Source organism: Anguilla rostrata, chromosome 6 (assembly GCF_018555375.3).
Source record: "Anguilla rostrata isolate EN2019 chromosome 6, ASM1855537v3, whole genome shotgun sequence".
Lineage (NCBI taxonomy): Eukaryota > Metazoa > Chordata > Actinopteri > Anguilliformes > Anguillidae > Anguilla > Anguilla rostrata.
In genome coordinates, this window is record NC_057938.1 from 1,183,279 (window position 1) to 1,205,491 (window position 22,213).

The 22,213-nt window shown below is 49.4% G+C and overlaps 1 protein-coding gene across 1 annotated transcript in view; it reads left to right on the forward strand.

The window, feature by feature from the left end:
- Positions 1–6,497: 6,497 nt before the first annotated feature.
- Positions 6,498–22,213, forward strand: part of LOC135258123 (ephrin-A2-like) — a 50,489-nt gene continuing 34,773 nt past the window's right edge. The window contains exon 1 of the mRNA XM_064341380.1: positions 6,498–7,891. Coding sequence (XP_064197450.1) covers positions 7,782–7,891 — 110 coding nt within the window. The 5' untranslated portion in view covers positions 6,498–7,781. The remainder of the gene's footprint in view (positions 7,892–22,213) is intronic.

The following is a 22,213-nucleotide window of genomic DNA, read 5'->3' on the forward strand; positions in this document are numbered from 1 at the left end:
GTGGAAAGCAGCCTGCCCAAGACCGGACTGTGGATAAGATTAAAGGGGGGTCGTCGGGACTGGGGGGCTCTGAGCACTGCAGGATTGTACAAATTGACAAAAAAGACGGGTTTTATTCATTCATATGTGATGGAAAGTGTACCCTAGTTACGGCATCGTGAAACGAATAATAGCGTCAAAAATATCTTTGCCGTCACTGCATTTTCCCCCAGCAGCCTCTGCTGCATTCCGTAATCGGAGCGAGCGGTTCGGCGGATTCGGCAGCGCGTGGTTTCCGCCGGGGCTCGAGAATCCGCCGGCGGGTGTCGGTTTCGTCGAGCTCCAGTCCGCGCGTGGGGGGCAGCGGAGCCGCGGGCTCTATTTGCGCTCTGTCTCTGATCTCCCAGAGTCAACTTTCAATCCTCGGCGCTGGGCGCATATTGACTTTTACGTCTCTCCCCCTCGTTGGGAAAAGCGGGCGGGGGCACCTGCTGACAGCAGGATTTCGATCGCGCACTTAGAGTGTAAAGCCGGGCGGGGTGAACACGGGCACTGGTTCAGAAAGGTGCTCAAAAACGTTTTTACTGGAAGGAAGTGCCGGGTAGTTTTTATTTATTCATTTTATTTTTTTATTTTTATTTTTTGAAAGGAGACTATTATAACCTTGAAACTCTTCCTGCCCCCCGCCCAACTCCCCCTCTTTTCCCCCACTGTCCTGCGCCACCTGTCACTCACACACACACACAGTTTATCAGCATTTTATTTTTAATCCCATCCAGACCACAAGATTTCTCCGTCCCTCCTTCCCTCCCTCTACCACCTTCTCTGTCTGCTCTTGCTCTCTCTCCCTCTATACTCTCTCTCTCTTGGCCATGCTATTGCCATGTTTGGGGAGGCGGGGGGGGCAAGTTCCGTTCAGAAGAATTCTGTTGATGATTTCTGACTACGGTTTATTTTTATTCTCTCTTTTTATTATTGTATGTATTTATGTTCTTTCTGTTGTTATTTATTTTTGTTTTCTGTTGATTTTTAGTTTTATTTTTAGTCATTTTTGTCTTATTTTAGTGTAACGAATTTACAACGATGTTCAAATAAAGGGGCATGAAAGTCAAGTCAACTCTTTCTCTGTCTTCTCACTATATATCTCAGCTCCCGTCATTCTCTCTCTCCTCTCTCTGATCACTCTCCCCTCTACTCTCCCCTCTCTCTGTATTCACTCTCTCCCTCTATTCTCTCTCTCCCCTCTCTCTGTATTCACTCTCTCCCTCTATTCTCTCTCTCTCCCTCTCTCTGTATTCACTCTCTCCCTCTATTCTCTCTCTCTCCCTCTCTCTGTATTCACTCTCTCCCTCTATTCTCTCTCTGCCCCTCTCTCTGTATTCACTCTCTCCCTCTATTCTCTCTCTCTTCCTCTCTGTATTCACTCTCTCCCTCTATTCTCTCTCTCTCCCTCTCTGTATTCACTCTCTCCCTCTATTCTCTCTCTCCCCCTCTCTCTGTATTCACTCTCTCCCTCTATTCTCTCTCTGCCCCTCTCTCTGTATTCTCTCTCTCTCTCTCTATATATATATATATATATATATATATATATATCTTTCTTCCAGGTGGCAGATGGTACCCTGGCACTGGGGTGTTTGGGTTCTGGGTGAGTCAGGCCATTGTATTTTGTTTTGGTTTTGTTTGTTTGTACAGCAGAGCTGTGCTCCAGATGGACAGTTTTCTGCAGAAAACACATGTGCATTTGTACATCTTGTTTGCCTTAAACCTTTCTTTGATTCCCTTGAATAGCAACCAAGCCCTGGGCCCTGTATGACTGAGGTGGGAGCTCTGTGTGTGTGAGTGCGCGCGTGCGTGTGTGTGTGTAAGTGCATGCATGTGAGTGGGTTTGTGTGTGTGTAAGTGCATGCATGTGTGTGTATGCATGTGTGTGCGTGTGAGTGGGTGTGTGCGTGTGTGTGAGAGTGTGCGTCCGAATGTGTGCATGCATGCGTGCGCGCATTGTGTGTGAGTGTGTGTGTGTGTGAGCGCTGGATAAACACACAGCTCTGGATTTTGCGAAAACCTCCCCCCCAACCCCCATGTTCCTCAGAGGAGAACTGGCCCAAAACTGACAGCACTGAGCTCATCACATCTCCATCACGCAACCTCCCGGTAACCATGCCTACCTCAGCATCAGCACCAAAACTGCAGCCACTGCAAACGTTCATCTGTCACTCATCCTCTGTCTCATTCTCTCAACTGTCTCTCTCTCTCTCTCTCTCTCTCTCTCTCTCTTTCTCTGTCTCTTTGCATTGCAGAAGTAAACGTGTAAATGCATTTGTACACGTGTAACTGTCTGTATCTACAGGGAGTGTGAATATGCAGTCCAACCCTGTTACCATCTGCCTGCTTTGAATACATCAGATCACTTTAAACCCCTCTCGCCCCTTCCACCCCCTTCCTCTCTCTCTCTCCCCTTCACCCCTTCCCCCCAATTCCCCTCCCCCCACATTTTCTGACAGCTGAGGTCCCTGAGCAGAAAGCTTGATTGACAGGTTAGATTCAGAACTGGATGATGGCAGTTAGGGGGTGTGTGGGTGCGTGCGTGTGTGAGTATGTATGTACCTGTGCCTGTGTGTGTGTGTGTGTGTGTGTGTATGTGCCTGTGAGTGTGTGTGTCTGTGTCTGTGTGTGTCCCTCTGAGACCCCGCCTCATGACCATACTGACCAATCCTAGGGCTTCATCTGCTCCAGGAGGGGTGGAGCCATGCACTGTCAATCACTGACTCCCTTAAACCAATCAAAACGCTCAAAGCGCTCTGATGCCTCTGTGCACTTGGAGGTTCCCATGGCCCCTTCAAACTTCTCTTTCTTTATTTTTCTTTACCGTTTTTTCTCCCCCCATTTTTCATTTGTTTATTTTAACGATATTAGCGCTGCGCTCAAACAGAAGCCACACTCTCCCCTCCTTAAGCCTGGACACGCCCGGCTCAGGGAAGACCCACCACCGCTGTGTGACCCCAACACCTATTCTTCACGCTGACGACCCAACGGTGTGGGGTAGACATCCGGACCCAACAGTGTGGGGTGGACACCCTGACCCAACGGTGTGGGGTGGACATCCGGATCTCAACGTGAAATGGGACTAATTTTGCGCCTTTGTTCTGGTGAGAGCTCGACCTGAAATGACCTCCTGCAGTACACTTTGCTAATCCCTTTAAAAATGTATCAGCCTCACAGTCCAGTCCCCACCTAATGGAGCGTGGAGATGTATGTGGAGGATATATCGACGTCCATTAGTGGATAAGAGTGCGGGTTCCTTTCTGCCTGGGTGTGGATGCCAGGTTTGAGCCTCTGTCTGCTTCCTCTTACCCTGGCAGAGCGACAGGGAAGCAGGGAAATGAACCTCCGCTAAATCTGGCAACCAGACGGACGTGCTGATTGCTGTACGCTGCTCCTGTCATCAAAACGCTTTAAATAAATACAGCAAATAAACTTCTTCTTATTCCTGTGGGTGTGAACCCCAGCCAACTGGATATTTCTGCATTCGTGCATAAATTTATTTACATATTCATTTTAGTAAAACGGGGGCATTTCTGACTCTGTGACTGAGTCCATCGCCACTGGTTTACGTCCCCCTATGACTCTGGCCTCCATCACCCAGAACCAAATGTGATGATGTCACAGTTTGAGGGGTACCACTGAGCGATGTCACAGTTTGAGTGATGTCACAGTTTGAGGGGCAGTTTGAGTCACAGTTTTGTCTCCTCCTCAGACATTCTGTGTCCCTAGGCCAACCTCTTCTGTAACATGAAATCTCGCTTTTTGAAATATGTGGAGTTTTCTTTATGGCAGTGGCATGCGAGTGTGTGTATGGGCAGTACCACGGAGTACAGGGAGCACAGGTTACAGAGAGCAGGTAACACAGGGAGCACAGGTAACGGAGTGCGGGTAACACAGGGAGCACAGGTTACAGAGAGCAGGGAGCACAGGTAACGGAGTGCGGTTAACACAGGGAGCACAGGTTACAGAGAGAAGGTAACACAGGGAGCACAGGTTACAGAGAGCAGGTAACACAGGGAGCACAGGTAACGGGGTGCGGGTAACACAGGGAGCACAGGTAACACAGGCAGTAATGCGATGGCAGCGCCACGTTTCATTCCGCAGAGCGGTTCGTATTTCCTGTTCATACAGATGGATTTTGTGGAAATTCAGGTTGAGTGCTGTTGCTCAGGTGTAAAAATGGCATTGTCCCAGCCCCAGGATTCAGCCCTGCAGCCCCCTGCAGTCATGCCTGTGGGCGCAGGTGTGAATGATGGGCGTGTTCGGGGCTAAGGCAGAGCGGGCGCTCATTTGTAGAGACTCATGGGATGGGTAGCTGGTAATTGGTGTTTACACGACCTCTGTTGCATTTGCTCACCATTAGCATCACACGCCCCCCCCCCCCCCCACAGCCAGCTTTAAGTCTGCTCCATGAGGTAATTAAACCAGGGGGAAGGTTTCTGAAGCAGTAAAGTCCCCCTGAAGGGCGTAAATGGTATTTAGGGTGAATAAATCCTGAGCAGACTGAGCGAGCGGCACTGAGCCGACGCAGAATGTGCGCTGTTGTTTCTGCGTACGGTGGAATGTGAGTGTTGCCAGGTTACCACCCTGTCAAGAGGGAGTCATCGCTTACTCTAATGGGCCTGGATCACCAGCCGAATGCTCCTTCTCTCTCTCTCACACTCTATCTCTCCCCCTCTCTTTCTTCCTCTCTCCCTCCCCCTCTCTTTCTCTCTCTCTCCCTCCTTCCCTCTCTCTCTTGTTCCTCATACAGCGATGGCTGTGTGTGTTTAAGTTATCTGGGTTTAGGGTTGAACCTGCACAGATTTGGGCTGGGCCCAGTCTGCCCATTAATGGGGTGTGGGGTGAGTGGTTTGCTCTTGCTGTAGTGTTTGAGTGTTTGACAGTGTGAAGGGAGGCGTGCTTTGAGTTAATCCTCCAAAGAGGAGAGTCAGGGAGATGAGTCAGAGAGAGAAAGGGGGACTGGGGGGGGTGGGCTGGGTGGAAGGGGGGGGGGGGAAGGGAGTACTATGAGCATTCAGAGTCAATTTGGAGAGGAACATAAATAAACCAATGATCAGTGGCTCTTAGATTTTCCGTTCAGCTTCCATACGAGCCGCCGCCACACTACTGTCACTTCACCCCCCCGAAAAATACGCACATACACAGGGGCAAATACACACATACACAGGGGCAAATACACACATACACAGGGGCAAATACGCACATACACAGGGGCAAATACGCACATACACAGGGGCAAATACACACATACACAGGGGCAAATACACACATACACAGGGGCAAATACGCACATACACAGGGGCAAATACGCACATACACAGGGGCAAATACGCACATACACAGGGGCAAATACGCACATACACAGGGGAAAATACGCACATACACAGGGGCAAATACACACATACACAGGGGCAAATACGCACATACACAGGGGCAAATACGCACATACACAGGGGCAAATACGTACATACACAGGGGCAAATACGCACATACACAGGGGCAAATACACACAAAAAATGGAACATTTGAAGTACTTAAAACATAATTTAAAGAAATAATTCGAACATGGTCAAATACTGCAACTTTACACTACAAATGGATCAAACTGACAAAAATGCCAAAATGTCCTTTGTTAAATCCGTCAAATTTCATGTCCTGCAGGGGGCGCAGTTACATCAGGACAAATCCGACTAACAAGGACAGAAGATTACATCCGTTTAACTGTAAACACTGGCAGTGAAGTTTAAAAGAACTCTCAAATTGATTAAATAATTGCTGCCTCATTGATTCGCCTGTACTTTCTGTAATCTTGGTGTTTGACAAAGATGCAATTCACTTCATACGTCCTCAATTAAATACATTGATTATTTATCCTTGGGGAGTTCCCTTTCAAAAAAAGGTGTCATTACAGCATAATTAAACGACGTGGCGGTCTGCATCTCGGAGCATTTGCATTCTGTATATTTTCGGGTTAAATTCGGCAAATATTAGGACTTGTTTTAAAAAAAGACCTGCCATTTAAATACACCGGCGTATTCGTAACCATGAAAAAAAAATTCCTAAATCGCTAAAAACTGTACTAATTGATATCTGTGGCAATATTAACGCGATGAGATTAGAGGCCCTTTCATTGCAGCGAATCAGACACCCATTAGAATCACCGTTGTATTAATCGTCGGACGCTTATCTTTTAACTGTACAGAATCACAATTATTTTGATTGAAGCTGCAGAATAATTGCAATGCATGTGTGCACTTAAAAAAGTAATTAATCAGGAGCACACCATGCATACTTCATATCACATGCTTGTGGCATTTGGCTTAACATCGCATTTTAAATGCCATTCAAAGTTAAATTCCTTTGTTATGCCATTTAGAATCAAGGGCAAATGGGCTCAAAGCAAATAAGCCAAGCACACAGCTCTGAACAGGCTATCGGAGAGGAGTCAGCCCTTAAGACCAAACCAGAGACGGAACGGTCTCTCCGGGCCCGCGAGCTGCCCCTCCCTCGGCATCAGAGTGCAGCGTTGAAGTCGCGCGACGTGCGGCGGAGGGTGCGGAGCGCGCAGGAGGGGAATTGTGGAGAATCGAAACGGACTCGTGCGAGCCACGCTGTGCATACCGGGAGTGCGTGAAGACGCCGGGAGCGTTTGGGCTTTAAACCGCGCACCGAGGGAGGATGAGGAAGAACACGCAACACTAACGGAAAACGGTCTATTCTCAAGGGCATTAAAATTACAAGGCGGTATGAATTTCAACTTTGCTATGAATGCGCAGACTCGTCTGTAGCGACTAAAGAGGGAGAAAACGCGGAGGAGAAACAAAACAAAACACACTGTGGACCTGTCAACTTTTGCATTTATAAATGGAGGAAAGAGCTAAATAGAAACGACACATTCTGCTAACGTGTTCTTTTATTTCGCATCCTTGGCTGTGAGGAAACCGAAGCTCTGGATAAGTCGTTGGTTTGCGTAAAGCTCGGTCCTTCGCGTGCTGCAGAACAACTGTGGCGTTCCGTATCAGAATACAAGAAAGAAACGCGACTACGAGGCATTGCGCATTTTGACAACATCGCCTATATTTCTAGTGCAAACGCGACGTGGGTTTAATAAAAATAAAAAACATGTATGCGTGAAGCCGTGGGTAGCCTATGTTGGACTGGCTGTAATTATAGTTCTGTGTTTCGGAATTTGTGGATGGTAAGCGACCTGAAGTTATAGGAAGTTGTTCTGGACAGAGATGGATTCACGGTGTCAAATGCCACTGCGGATGCTACTCCTCACATATTTTTGACAAGACATAATAAGCGCCCGAGTTTGTTTTGCCTAACTTTTAATTTTTTGTATTTTTTATTTTTTGAAAAGCGAGAATGACGTTTCGTAATCTTGGGACTGTTCACAAAACGGAATGTTTGCGGGGTGCCTCGCGAGCAGTTGTGGCAAAGCATGCAGGGAGAACCACAGCTTGAAAAAAAAACTTTTTAACGCGCGGCTGTTTTCATTGAAGAAAAATCAGATAAGGAATGAATGAACATCGACGCTCTCCATCTGCGCGCGCTCTCCTCTGACACGGTCGGAAAATTCGAGTTTATGGGAATAAAAAAGAGTGCTTCGCGGAATTAAGTTTATCTCTAATTGGAAAATCGAAACAGTTTCGCATGTGTAATTAAGCTGGCGACTCCCCATTAAGCAATATCAATACCCCATTAAAAACTCTCCCCTTGCTTTCGGCTACCGAGCACAAGCGCGAGTTTACCGAATGGAGTTGTCACTTCTGGTTTTAACCCTCGCGTGTCGCGCGTGGGCGTGGGCCGAGGAGAAGGTGATCTCCGACAGACACGCCGTCTACTGGAACAGCACCAATCCCAGGTAAGCGCGCGGGGTAAAGATAATGGCACGAGGGGCTTCAACAAAGGAAACTGACTATATAATCAAGTGTTGGCATAGTGTAGCCTACATATTATTAGATTCCAGAAACTCATAAGTTCAGCGGTCGACGAAAGCGCTGAAAACATATTTTGGAAGAAGCTAAAAATGCAATATTTGTTTTAAAATCATAGGTAATCACAAAGCGCCAAATGGTTTGAGTGAATCGCTCTCAACGTTCATGCATAATGATGTCTGTGGGTTTTTGTCCTTTTTCTCCTGTTTTACACCTGTCGAACATTCATGGCGTTTATTGTTTTATCTTCCACATTCGTGGGAAGCTAAAGGTGAGGTGTTTGGGACTTGGCATATATGTGCAATTGAACACTTCATTCAGCTGGTGGGAATCTCAAATCAATCTGTGATGGTGTTCATAAAAACACAAAGATGCAAAACAATGAAACGAGTCGAAGGTGTAGAAGGCCGGTGGAAAAGGAGTCACAGAACCTGTCGTCTCGCCGCTCTCTGGCAAAAAAAAAACAAGGTATCTGGACCAGTGATCTTAATTAGGCCATTGCACGGTTATTAACCGTGGCACACGGCACGTTTTTTAATGAACGTTAACCGTAGGGGTAAACGTGCTAGACTATATAAGGCCCGCGCACAAAAAAATGTGTACAGTGTCGTGAAAAAGTATTCAGGAAATTCCAAAACAGATGAGCGGGAAAAAGCTGTTAATGTATTAATCTGGAAAAGGTTACAAAGCCATTTCTAAGGCTCCGGGACTCCACCGAACCACAGCGAGGGCCATTACCTCCAAATGGAGAACGCTTGAAACGGTGCTTGAAGAAACTTTGTGGTGACTACTTAACTCTGATGGTAAGGTTCTATATGAGTAAGCCTTAGATTCGGAAGGGTTGCTGCAATCAAGCCTGACTGTGTTCAATCAGCTGAAGTCAATTATCAATTAAATCTGGCTAACTGGTTGCTTGAGTACCTAAGGGAGCAATTACTTTTTCCACACGGGTGTTTAATAAATAAATGAAATATTTTTACAAATGAGTTTTGTGTTTACTCGGTTTCCCTTTGTGTAATGTTACATTTTTTTCTAAAGATCTGAATCCAATCAGTGTGACAAATATGGAATAATAGAGGAAATCAGGAAGGGGGCAAATGCTTTTTTCACGGCACTGTGTCCTACTGCGCGCTCGCGAGGATGCATTAATTGGATTCCAGAATAAACGAAACAATTTGGGGTGGTGCGGGAGTGTTTTTGCCGCCTGCTCAGCGGTAAAGGCTCGCGGGCCGTAATGACGTGACGCACACGTTCTATTATTTTATTTGTGTACAGCACTTTGGTCAACGCCAGTTGTTTTTAAATGTGCTTTATAAATAAAATGTACTTACTTACTTACAAGCCTGTCGGATGGACATGGTATAGGTAGATCGGTGCTCAAAGACTTTGAAACGTCCTGCAGCTGCGCGTTGTAACGTTATGAACAAAGCAAGTCCGGCTGACGGCGAACAGTAGTATTTTATTGTTATGGCAACAGTGGAAGTAGGCTACAACTGATACAACGATATATAGAGCTCGTTAGCCAGCCATCCCATGAGTCTTTTACTCTCACTTTTACTACCCAACTGTCAGTATCATCGGTGTTGTGTATAATAATAATAATATAATAATCAACACTACTTTTGATAAATAGTTTTTTTGGACTATTGTTACTTTCTCAAATGTGCTTAAGTAAACTTCCTGTTGTATAAACCCAATGCGTAGGGGACATTGCTTTAACTTTCTGAGTAATACTAATCGCGAATAATTTCATGATAAATTGTTTGGCAGGCCAGGCCACATTTTGGCCATAAATATAAATATTACCAAAATGTTTCACAGATATGGCAGTCTTTTCAAATCATGGTATTTTTAAAAGTCTACAAGAGTACAAATGGCACACATTTGTTTTTATCGACAAATGTATTTTCTGGAGCTGTATCGATGGATTATGTAAAATGTAAGTAGCTGTCTGAAGACAGGTTGGCTCTGTAGTGGTACTTTTGTTTACAGAACTAACTGTCGGTTTGTTCTGCTGATCGTACACTTTTTACGGATGGGCCTTCTTGGAGGTGTTTCACCTTTTTTTATTTTTTCCCCCTAACACTGTTCTCCGCTTTTACGAGTTGCTCTGGAAAAGAGATGTCCATTAAGCGATTTGTGTGCAGGCTATCTGCTCTGTTATGTGTGGATACAGGGCGCTGGTCATTTTCTGGTGTAGGTGTACAGTTGCAGGGAGTGTGTACTGTAGGCCTGTGTGATTGTGTGGGTGCAGGGTGTGTGTACTGTAGGCCTGTATGATTGTGTGGGTGCAGGGTGAGTGTACTGTAGGCCTGTGTGGGTGCAGGGTGTGTGTACTGTAGGCCTGTGTGATTGTGTGGGTGCAGGGTGTGTGTAGTGTAGGCCTGTGTGGGTGCAGGGAGTGTGTACTGTAGGCCTGTGTGATTGTGTGGGTGCAGGGAGTGTGTACTGTAGGCCTGTGTGATTGGGTGGGTGCAGGGTGTGTGTACTGTAGGCCTGTGTGGGTGCAAGGTGTGTGTACTGTAGGCCTGTGTGATGGTGTGGGTGCAGGGTGAGTGTACTGTAGGCCTGTGTGGGTGCAGGGTGAGTGTACTGTAGGCCTGTGTGATTGTGTGGGTGCAGGGTGTGTGTACTGTAGGTCTGTGTGGGTGCAGGGTGTGTGTACTGTAGGCCTGTGTGATTGTGTGGGTGCAGGGTGTGTGTACTGCAGGCCTGTGTGATTGTGTGGGTGCAGGGTGAGTGTACTGTAGGCCTGTGTGGGTGCAGGGTGAGTGTACTGTAGGCCTGTGTGGGTGCAGGGTGAGTGTACTGTAGGCCTGTGTGGGTGCAGGGAGTGTGCGTGCTGAGTGCTGGCCCAAGCTGTGGTGGTGGCGGTGCTGTGCTGGGTAGGCCCCGCTCTGACATGCTAATGAGAGGAGAAGAGAGTCGCTGTGTGTTTACCGGGAATCTGCGTGTGGTAAACAAACACTGAAGACGTTCTGCTGTTTTTCATTACGTATAGTGTGTGCCCCCTCCCCCCATATGTGCGCGCACACACCCACACACACCTCTCCACCAGCTGTCTCCATCGCTGTTAAATCTAAATGTGCCTCATTATAAATTATAATGCCTGACCCACATTTACTCAGGAGGCAACTGCACCTCCTGAAAAAAGATCTGTGTCTGTTCTCCCTTGGGAGAGAGGTGTCTGTTAGCAGCGCGGTGCCTGTTAGCCGTTAGCAGAGAAATGTCTGTTAGCCATTAGCAGACAGGTGGCTGTTAGCCGTTAGCAGGCGGTGTGTTAGCGATGGCTAGTGTTTGTTTGGTGGCTGTTAGCTGTTAGCGGATGGGTGGCTGTTAGGGAAAACTGGCGGGACGTCATTTTTCCAGATGATGTGGGAGTGAACAAACCCGAAAAAGGCCAGAACAGCGAATTTCCCTTGGAGAGGGGGGCTCTGCAGGCGAACCCAGAGACCCAGTATGATGCAGGCGCAGGAAGTGACTCTACGCTGAGTGTAATTTGCACAGAGGCTTCATCAACCGGCTCAATCCGGCGGGCGAGTGAGGAACTCCTACTCAGAACAGGCCGCAGAAGGAAGTGACATTTCAAAAAGCCAGGGATGAGCAGATTTATTATGACACGAAGTGCACAAAGCAGGGAAGCATGATAATGGCTTATTGGAACTCAAAATGTTTCAACATTACAGACCCTTTTGTGCACTTGCATTTCTGCTTCCCACGGCTTATTTTCCCAGGGAAACCACGGTGAGATTGACGTCTCTCTTTCAAGGGGAACCAGGTACATACGCACGGTAATAAAAACAGTGTTGCCATGATGAGGCACAGGCACACCGGCGCATAAGACAGGCTGTAATGTGCAATGCTGAGAGCAAATTAAAAGCGGGTGTACTCCTCAGTTAAAGTATTTAAGAATTTGAATTCAGAGAAAAGTATTAACCTGGTCAGATTAAGTGAATCATGAAGAGTAATCCAGTTTTTGAGAGTGTAGTAATTAAAAGCGCATTTCCCAAGTTCTCTGCCAGGTTTAGGAATTTTAGAAAGCCAGAACTTTCTGGAAAGAGGCGGCTGGCTGCTAACTTTCCAGTTCAGCACAGAGCTGAGGTGAGAAGGGAGTTGTACCGCAGTGGCTGGACAGGTGAAGGGGTGAGAGCGTGTGGGCCTGCATGGCATCAGTGAAGCCGAGCCAGACCACAGACCATGGTGACGGGTCAGTGACTTTATAGTTACTGGATAGTTTTCATTAGGCCAGTTCATTAGGAGAGAACAATATTAGTTTTCCATTTTTTTTATCACCCTTTTAGTGTGAATGTTTGCGGTAAAACAGAAACAAAGCAAACTGAACTGGTTGTGTTTCTGATGTACTTTCAGGGCTCTGCAGATATGATCTGTCTGAACCTGCTGCTGGTAGGTCAGAGCAAAAAAAAACTTTTGGAGATAGAGTTTTTCCAGAGCCAGGAACTGACCACTGGATAAAACACAGGACTCCCAGTCTCTTCCTGTCTGACAGGACATATGGGGAATATGATCAGTAAACTACATATCCCATGATTCACCTTGCCCGGCACAACCAGGGCTTCCTACGCACGATTGGTTCCTGAGATTCCCTTGTGTAGGCTGGGTTTTGTTCCAGCTCAGATGGTTGTATCCAGCATCTAATGAGCTGTTAATTGAGCTGTAGTCTGAAGGAGGCTATATTTTACACACCTGATTGGCTGACTGATGAATTGGTTAATGAATTGATTGACTGACAGGCAAAATCTCCCTGTGGGAAATTAAGGCTTCAGAAAGCAAGTGGCAAAGAGCTAATCCTGTATTCTGAGTAAAAATAAATAAATAAATGATGCAAGTAACGAAAAGTCACATTCTCAGATCTCAATTACCTTTACTGATAATGGGTTTGGCTGTGAACAGAAACCAGTATACACATGGGTCCTCAAGAATGCGATATGCACACCCTGTAGTACTTGGAGCAGGGCTGCCCAATCCTGTTCCTGGAGATCTGCCGCCCTATGGGTTTTCATTTCAACCCTAATTTAGCAAACCTGATTCTACTAATTAGCAGCTCAATAGGATCTCTAGTTGTCGAATAAGGTGCGCTTTCTTTAGGGTTGGAGTGAAAACCTGCGGGACGGCCAATCTCCAGAAACAGGAAAGGGCAGCCCTGTTTTACAGCATGAAAGCGTCCGGGCTTCTTCTGTGGTGGTGGTGGAGTTGACCAATTGAGCCTATAGGTGGAGGAAGCAGTGCTGCCACCTGCTGTACTGGAGTGTAAATGCAGGCCTTCAATCAGGAAATCGGCATGAATGTTAACCTCCTGGGAGGCTGAAGGGTAGGAACTGTACTGCACTCCTGAGGATCCCTTTCTGCTGAAAAATTTCTACAAAACTGGTTACGCTAAGCAAAACATGAAAGCATTTGGAGGAATTTAGTTGCATTACATTACATTGCAGGTATTTAGCAGACTTATCCAGAACACAACTTTTTACACAGCATTTACATTGCATCTATTTATATAGCTGGATATATACTGAAGCAATGCAGGTTAAGTACCTGGCTCAAGGGTACAACGGCAGTGTCCTACCGGGGAATCGAACCTATGACCTTTAGGTTACAAGACCAGTTCCTTACCCATTATACTATACTGCTGCCCAGTTCTGAATATTGCTGAACACAGTTGTGAAGTTCCTGCAGGTTGCTGATGGATTTTGAGGACAGGGGAGGTAGTGAACCCCCTGGGAGAAGAGGGGTGGGGGCGTGGGGTGTGAAAATTCCCCCCGGTGCCCCCGTCTTTCTTCTTCCCCCCTCTGCGTCTCCAGACTCTCTCATCCTCTTTGTTAATGTGAAGTGTAATTATGTCCTTTATAATTTAGACCTGGTTGAGGAGAGGCTTTGAGTGAGTAATGCATTTATAAGTGTCGCGACACCAGAACTCATGAATAATTCTCTGGGGCTCATTGCTGGGTGCTTGGCGGCGAAGGAACATTTTAATGCGTGTGTTACAGTGTAGGGCATTATTAATATCCATAAGTCATACACATACTCATACAAGGAATACGTGTTTATCACCTCTGTGCCTTTGTGTGTAAACACACAAATATACACCTGCATACGTCTGCACACACACACACACACACACACGCGCGCATTAATGGACACACCGTCCTTTCTGACTCCACTGAATTTACCTGGGCTGCAGGTTGCGCATGGTGCAGCATGGGTAGGCTGCAGGTTGCGCAAGGTGCAGCGTGGGTAATCTGCAGGTTGTGCAAGGTGCAGCGTGGGTAGGCTGCAGGTTGCAGGCAGCATGGTAAGCTGCAGGTTGGCAGGGGTAGGCTGCAGGTTGCGCATGGTGCAGCGTGGGTAGGCTGCAGGTTGCGCATGGTGCAGCGTGGGTAGGCTGCAGGTTGCGCATGGTGCAGCGTGGGTAAGCTGCAGGTTGCGCATGGTGCAGTGTCGGTAGGCTGCAGGTTGCACATGGTGCAGTGTCGGTAGGCTGCAGGTTGCACATGGTGCAGTGTCGGTAGGCTGCAGGTTGCGCATGGTGCTGTGTGGTTAAACACTGCAGGTTGTGCATGATAGCTGTGTCATAGCACAGTCGTAGCACAGTCGTAGAGCACTGGGATGTTGCAGGTCTCCCAGGTGCTGTGGCAGCTCATCCACAGGGTTCCACTTCTATTTTTGGGGTCCATCCTTCAAAAGACCTCTTCCTCTCCCAGCTCCCCCTCTCCCCACTCCAAGGCTCTACGCCTCTTCAAAAACTGTCTTCAGTGTGCGGGGGAGGGGTTGGGGGGGGGGGACACTCAGGTTCGATCTTCAGAAAGGATCCTAAAAGGAGCAGAGGCCTTGGGGAGTTGCTGCTCCATGTTGGAGTGGAACAGTGATCGTTTTTCCTGCATAACCGTGGGGGTTGGGGGGGGGGGTGGTGTGGGTGGTGTGTTCATTCGTCCGTTTGTCCGTCCGTTCATCCGTCTGTCTGTCTGTCCCCACGAGGCCTGTACCCACAGTTTCGTGCCCCAGGGACTCCGGCCTGAGATGCAAGCCTTGCGCTCCCTTACAGCTTAAAACGCCCCAAACAGCGAATCCACACGCCTCTCCATGTGCCCCCCCCCCACACCCTCCTAAACACGTGAGCCCACCCCCACTCCCTCCACCCCACTGCCTCTCAGCCTGGGGGGGGCGAGCAGGGGGGCCGGCCTGTGTTTCCCTTGCGCTGGAAGATGGAGTGTGTGTGCGTGTGCATATGTGTGTGTGTGTGTGTGTGTGTATGTGTGTGCATGCATGCCTGTGTGTGTATATGTATGTGTGTGTGTGTGTGTCAGTTTTTGTTGGAATAGGGGAGTGTGTGTGTGTGTGTGTGTTTGCATGGGAGTAAGGGAGTGTGTGTGTACATGTATTTATATGAAATAGATCCACCAGTTCTTTACCCTGAAGAAAGAAATGTCAGAAGGAACAGGAAGAGAAGTGTGATGAAAAGCGGGGGGGTGGGGGTGGGGGTGGCGGGCGGGCTGGTTAACCAGCTGCCATCTCAAACCCGCCGTCCCAAACCTGCTGTCCCAAACTCACCATCTCCAAACCTGCTGTCCCAAACCCGCCGTCCCAAACCCAGCGGAACCGAATCTGTCGCTGTTTCCGTGGCAGCCGGTCCCTCACTACTGTAACACCCCGAAACGTTTCCGACGTCGCTTTCACTGGCGCGACAAAGCCCTGCTTCACCCACAAATTTCCATTTCATGCCTCATTTTCCAAAACCCCTAAGCACATTGTTACGGGCAAGAAAGAAAGAAATGCATGATGGGATGCCTCGCATTGTTTCTGCGATCCGGACCGAAAGTGGTGGAGAGAAATTTCTTTTCATTAGTTTTACTTTTGAATAATTCCAACATCAGCAGAAACTGTGTACTACAGTGGGGACAAAGGAAGGGAGTATTTTAAAGCGTGATGTCGATACGATTGTGCTTTGAGAGTTTGGGCGGGTGAACGGCATGTTTGGCTGAAGGCTTGTGTGATTTATAGATCAGGGGATCTGTATTCAGTACCGTCTGCACGCCCGCGCGACCGCTCTCTCTCCGCTGATTCAGAGCCCGCGCGCGCTCCTCTGTCTGGCCACAGCCTGAATCAGGCTTTCAAACACGCAGATGCTGAAATGCTGTTGTGAAATGCTGTTAATTAGATAATCAGTTTGGAGGAGGGGTGCTGTGAGAGAGAGAGAGAGAGATGGGGGAGAGAGGGAGAGGGGGAGAGCGAGAGAGAAAGAGAGTGAGAGCTCTGAGCTCCTGCAGTGTTGGATGAAGAAGCAACATTGCATCACTATCTGGATTGGCTTATTATGGTCATGTGACCCACTGAATTGAGATGCCGACACAGCTGCAATGGAATGTTGCTTTATTACTAAAAACTGCAGGGATGGGCTGGTGTGAAAGGTGCGTAGAGCTCTGTACCTCCCCACAGGCAGGGACACGTCCCCCCCCCCCCACTCCCCGAGCTCTGCAGCAGGGTGCTGCAACCCTGTGCAATCTGATCCCGGGACTACGTTTCCCAGCATGCCCTACAAACAGGAAGTGCTGATCCCCCAATCTGAGCTGTGGACCCTGAGTGCTTGTCAGGTTGAGTCCATTGCGGAGCGGCTATTGATCGGCATGGTGATCCAGAGGGAACTGTGAGAGATCCTGCAGTTCCTCCTCCTTACCTCCTCCCTGGCAGGGTGGAGATGATCGAGGAGCAGAGCGGAGCGTCAGGTGATCTGCTCACGGGGAAGGGGGGAGGGGGGGGAGGTGTTGGGGTGTTACTGTCCCCCTCACGCCCTGTGAATCCCAGACTCACTGCAACTCCTGCCGCCGCAAGCGTGGCACTCAATTAAAGGGGGATTGATTAGGCAGTGCGCTAACTTACACTCTCCTATTGATCATAATTCACTTCTATTATTTCACAACATGCTCAGGAGCCCCCCTCCCCCCCACCACCACTCTCTAGTCTGATAAACAGCTCTGGGGACCAGGCCTTTCAGGATAACCTGGAGTGTTTTAAATAGCCACAGATCACTCCTGAAAGTTGGAAATGGGAAACGCTATTCAGAGGCATGGACGCTCCCCTCCTGTATGACTGTGTTTGGCACAGTAAAAGTCTCTGCTTTATTGAAGGCAGTTTGGGGAATTAGTATGGAGACAGTTTCATTTATATCTAGACTGTATTAAGCCTGCAGTAAGCCTCAGTGTGGGGGTGGTTTAGGCCTGCGGTACGCCTCAGTGTGGGGGTAGTTTAGGCCTGCAGTAAGCCTGAGTGTGGGGGTGGTTTAGGCCTGCAGTAAGCCTCAGTGTGGGGGTAGTTTAGGCCTGCAGTAGCCTCAGTGTGGGGTGTTTAGGCCTGAGTAAGCCTCAGTGTGGGTGGGTTTAGGCCTGCAGTAAGCCTCAGTGTGGGGTGGTTTAGGCCTGGAGTAAGCCTCAGTGTGGGGGTAGGTTTAGGCCTGCAGTGAGCCTCAGTGTGGGGGTGGTTTAGGCCTGCAGTAAGCCTCAGTGTGGGGGTAGTTTAGGCCTGCAGTAAGCCTGAGTGTGGGGGTAGGTTAGGCCTGCAGTAAGCCTCAGTGTGGGGGTAGTTTAGGCCTGCAGTAAGCCTCAGTGTGGGGTGGTTTAGGCCTGGGTAAGCCTAGTGTGGGTGGTTAGGCCTGCAGTAAGCCTCAGTGTGGGGGTAGTTTAGGCCTGCAGTAAGCCTCAGTGTGGGGGTAGTTTAGGCCTACAGTAAGCCTCAGTGTGGGGTGGTTTAGGCCTGGGGTAAGCCTGAGTGTGGGGGTGGTTTAGGCCTGCAGTAAGCCTCAGTGTGGGGGTAGTTTAGGCCTGCAGTAAGCCTCAGTGTGGGGTGGTTTAGGCCTGCAGTAAGCCTCAGTGTGGGGGTGGTTTAGGCCTGAGGTAAGCCTCAGTGGGGGTTTTCCCAAATAACCTTCTTTGTTAATTTTCACCTACAGAAGACATACTGTGGGGTGTTTCAGGCTCTGGGTGAAGCTCCAGCGTGAGTGGTTAGGCCTGCAGTAAGCCTCAGTGTGGGGGTAGTTTAGGCCTGCAGTAAGCCTCAGTGTGGGGGTAGTTTAGGCCTGGGGTAAGCCAGTCAGGGCTTCTCTCCACAAAATATATCCTCTCTCTTTTTCTTGTTCATTATTTTTCACTCCAGAGAAATACATATTTACTGATGGGGTTTTCTCAGGGCATATCCGTGTTCTCTGTGACACAGCTCCCAGCCCGGTGTGCTAACAGTAAAACAGAAACAACGACAGCTTTTTACATTGTGCATCCATGACAGAACTGCAATGTGATCTAGCAGTAAGGTAAGAGCCAAAGCCCTTTGTACCCAGTGTTCCTGAAAACAAGCTACAGGACATTTAGTACAGATGGGGCATTCAGTACAGACAGGATATCCAGTACAGATGGGGCATACAGTACAGACAGGATATCCAGTACAGACAGGGCATTCAGTACAGACAGGATATCCAGTACAGACAGGGCATTCAGTACAGACGGGGCATTCAGTACAGACGGGGCATATAGTACAGACGGGGCCCGTATTACATATACTAACATGGTCAGGTCTTGCTGGGTGATGGTATGTGCGTATCTAATTCCAGATGCGGTCCCATTGGGCCCATTTGGTGATGGGGGGGGGGGGGGACATTTACACCCCTCATAAGGGATGACTCACTGTCACAGGGGCGTTTAATCTGCTCTGTGGGACGGTGTGGCAGGATTAAAAACCCGCTCTTAATGATACACTGATTCATTTTCACATGAAACCCTTTGGGTTCAGACGCACACAGACATGACCCGTGTCCCGCTAAGAGCCCGTCTCCCGCGCCTTCGTCGCGGCCCCAGCGATTCGGCGGGAGCCAGCTGTGGAACAGCAGTGCCGTCACACTGCGCTCACACTGCGCTCACTCTGCGCTCACTCTGCGCTCACTCTGCGCTCACTCTGCGCTCACACTGCGCTCACTCTGCGCTCACACCGCGCTGGACATGATCACGCCACAGACGCAGGCCTCTGGATGACAGTTTAAATCTTTGATTTAAACAAGTCAGCTTGGTTAATTATGAAAAGTGAGGATTTTATGAGCAGGTTTTGGGGTTCCTCGCTCTCTGTCCCAGTTCTTGGGCTGCGGTCGCCTGGCGATTATGAGCGGAACCGGAACAGCGCCGTGAGCGGGAGCTCTGAGCGAGCCCCTCAGCCAGACTCAGCCTTCTCTTTATGTTATTCTTATCTTACTCCTCTTACTCCTCTCTTTACTCCTCTGTTACTCCTCTCTTACTCCTCTCTTTACTCCTCTGTTACTCCTCTCCTACTCCTCTCTTTACTCCTCTGTTACTCCTCTCCTACTCCTCTCTTTACTCCTCTATTACTCCTCTCCTACTCCTCTGTTACTCCTCTCTTTACTCCTCTCTTACTCCTCTCTTTACTCCTCTGTTACTCCTCTGTTACTCCTCTCTTTACTCCTCTGTTACTCCTCTGTTACTCCTCTCTTTACTCCTCTCTTACTCCTCTTTTTACTCTTCTCTTACTCCTCTCTTACTCTTCTCTTACTCCTCCTTTTACTCTTCTCTTACTCCTCTCTTATGCTATTTCTGCAGCCGTCAGTCTTTATGTCATTTCCCCTCCTGCAGTTTCAGGTGAGTGCTTGTTTATTTCCTGCAGTTTCAGGTGAGTGCTTGTTTATGTTTATTTCCTGCCGTTGTGGGCAGTGCTGTTTGCGCTGGTTTATGGAACCCGTTTGATTGGGCCTTTTAAATGGATCGGGGTTTTTGCGTTTCTCTCTCCGTCTCCCATCAGCATTCATGAAGGACCTTTTTAGGGTCACGCCTGACTGGAACCAGGCAGAAAAACCAATATTCCCCCCTCACCCCCCCCCCCCCCCCCAAAATCCTGCTGGCTGTGAAATAACCCCTGAAATCGCATTAACCCCCCCCCCCCAGCACTCCAAAGAAGCCCATATGCATCCAAATCTTTTTAAGAATATTATCTACTTGGGGGGGTGGGGGGTGGTGTGTTGTCTTCTTCTTTGGTTGATAATGGCTTGGGCTTTTCGTTTGGATGTTGTGGGGGTTTTTTGGGTTGGGGGCTGGCTGGGAGCGGAGCGACTGCGTTGTGGGAGCTGAGGCGTGGCGGTATGGTGGGGAGCTGAGCGTGCGGTATGGTGGGGAGCTGAGCATGGCGGGGGCTAGGGGGATGGTGGGGGAGCTGAGGTGGGGTATGGGGGATGAGCGTGGCGTATGGTGGGGAGCTGAGCGTGGCGGTATGGTGGGGGAGCTGAGCGTGGCGGTATGGTGGGGAGCTGAGCGTGTAGGCGGTATGGCGGGGAGCTGCTGACGTGGCGGTATGGTGGGGAGCTGAGCGTGGCGGTATGGTGGGGGAGCTGAGCGTGGCGGTATGGTGGGGGAGCTGAGCGTGGCGGTATGGTGGGGCAGCTGAGCGTGGCGGTATGGTGGGGGAGCTGAGCATGGCGGTATGGCGGGGGAGCTGAGCGTGGCGGTATGGTGGGGGAGCTGAGCGTGACGGTGCGGTATGGTGGGGAGCTGAGCGTGGCGTATGGTGGGGAGCTGAGAGCGATGGCGGTATGGTGGGGGAGCTGAGCGTGGCGGTATAGCGGTATGGTGGGGGAGCTGAGAGTGGCGGTATAGCGGTATGGTGGGGGAGCTGAGCTGGGCGGTATGGTAGGGGAGCTGAGCGTGGCGGTATGGCGGTATGGTGGGGGAGCTGAGCGTGGGTATGGCGGTATGGTGGGGGAGCTGAGCGTGGCGTATGCGGTAGGGGGGAGCTGAGCGTGGGGGTAATAGCGGGTATGGTTGGGGGAGCTGAGAGTGGCGGTATGGGTGGTGGGAGCTGAGCGTGGTATGGCGGTATGGTGGGGAGCTGAGCGTGGGGTATAGCGTACGGGGGGGAGCTGAGCGTGGCGGTATGGTGGGGGAGCTGAGAGTGGCGGTATGGTGGGGGAGCTGAGCGTGGGGGTATAGCAGTACAGCGGGGGAGCTGAGCGTGGCGGTATAGCGGTACGGCGGTGGAGGGCGATGCAATAACAGCAGAGTTAATGGGATTATGCAGATGACTCCGGGCTGGAGTGTCCATTTGAGGAGCCTAATGGGGATTACGGCCTTCCTGCTGGTGATCTGCCGGAAGAGCAGAGAGGAATAATAAAAGTGTGGGCTTGAAAGAAGAGAAGGACGGAGGGATGGAGAGAGGAAGTGTGCAAGAGGAGGGTGGGGACCGACCGGGGGGGGTGGAGACGCAGTTTGTGCTAACAGAGCGAATGCTAGCTCTGCACAGCGGTGGTCTGTGTTATAATAGAGCGAATGCTAACTCTGCGCAGCAGTGGTCTGTGCTAACAGAGCGAATGCTAACCCTGCGCAGCGGTGGTCTGTGCTAACGGAGCGAATGCTAACTGCGCAGCGGTGGTCTGTGCTAATGGAGCGAATAATGAGGTCGGGGGTGAGAGAGAAGCGTGCAATGGAGCGAGGTTGTGTTAACGACCGGATGGAGACGCAGTTCTGTGCTAACGGAGCGAATGCTAACTGCGCAGCGGTGGTCTGTGCTAATGGAGCGAATACTAACTCTGCACGGTCGTGGTCTGTGCTGTAACAGAGCGAATGCTAACTGCGCAGCGATGGTCTGTGTTATAATAGAGCGAATGCTAACTGCGCAGCGATGGTCTGTGTTATAATAGAGCGAATGCTAACTGCGCAGCGGTGGTCTGTGCTAACGGAGGAATGCTAACCTGCGCAGCGGTGGTCTGTGCTAACGGAGCGAATCTAATCTCCGGGTCTTGGCGATGCTAACGCAGGTGGTCTGTGTTATAATGGAGCAGCGACGATGGTCTTGTAATAGCAACTACGCGCAGCGATGGTCTGTGTTATAATAGAGCGAATGCTAACTGCGCAGCGATGGTCTGTGTTATAATAGAGCGAATGCTAACTGCGCAGCGATGGTCTGTGTTATAATAGAGCGAATGCTAACTGCGGAGCGGTGGTCTGTGTTATAATAGAGCGAATGCTAACTCTGCGCAGCGGTGGTCTGGGACTGGCGTTAGCCCGGCCTGATACTGTTTTTCATTAAATAAAACTGGGTCAATGCCATTGTGTTCTCACACGCTGTAAGCTGTTATGGTTTAGAGCTCAGCTGAATGGCTGCAGTGTGGTTTGACAGAGGTCTCGTGTGTAATATCCGTTTGTTGATTTGATTGGTCACTCGTGGGTTTGGACACACGGGTGTGAATCTACAGTTGG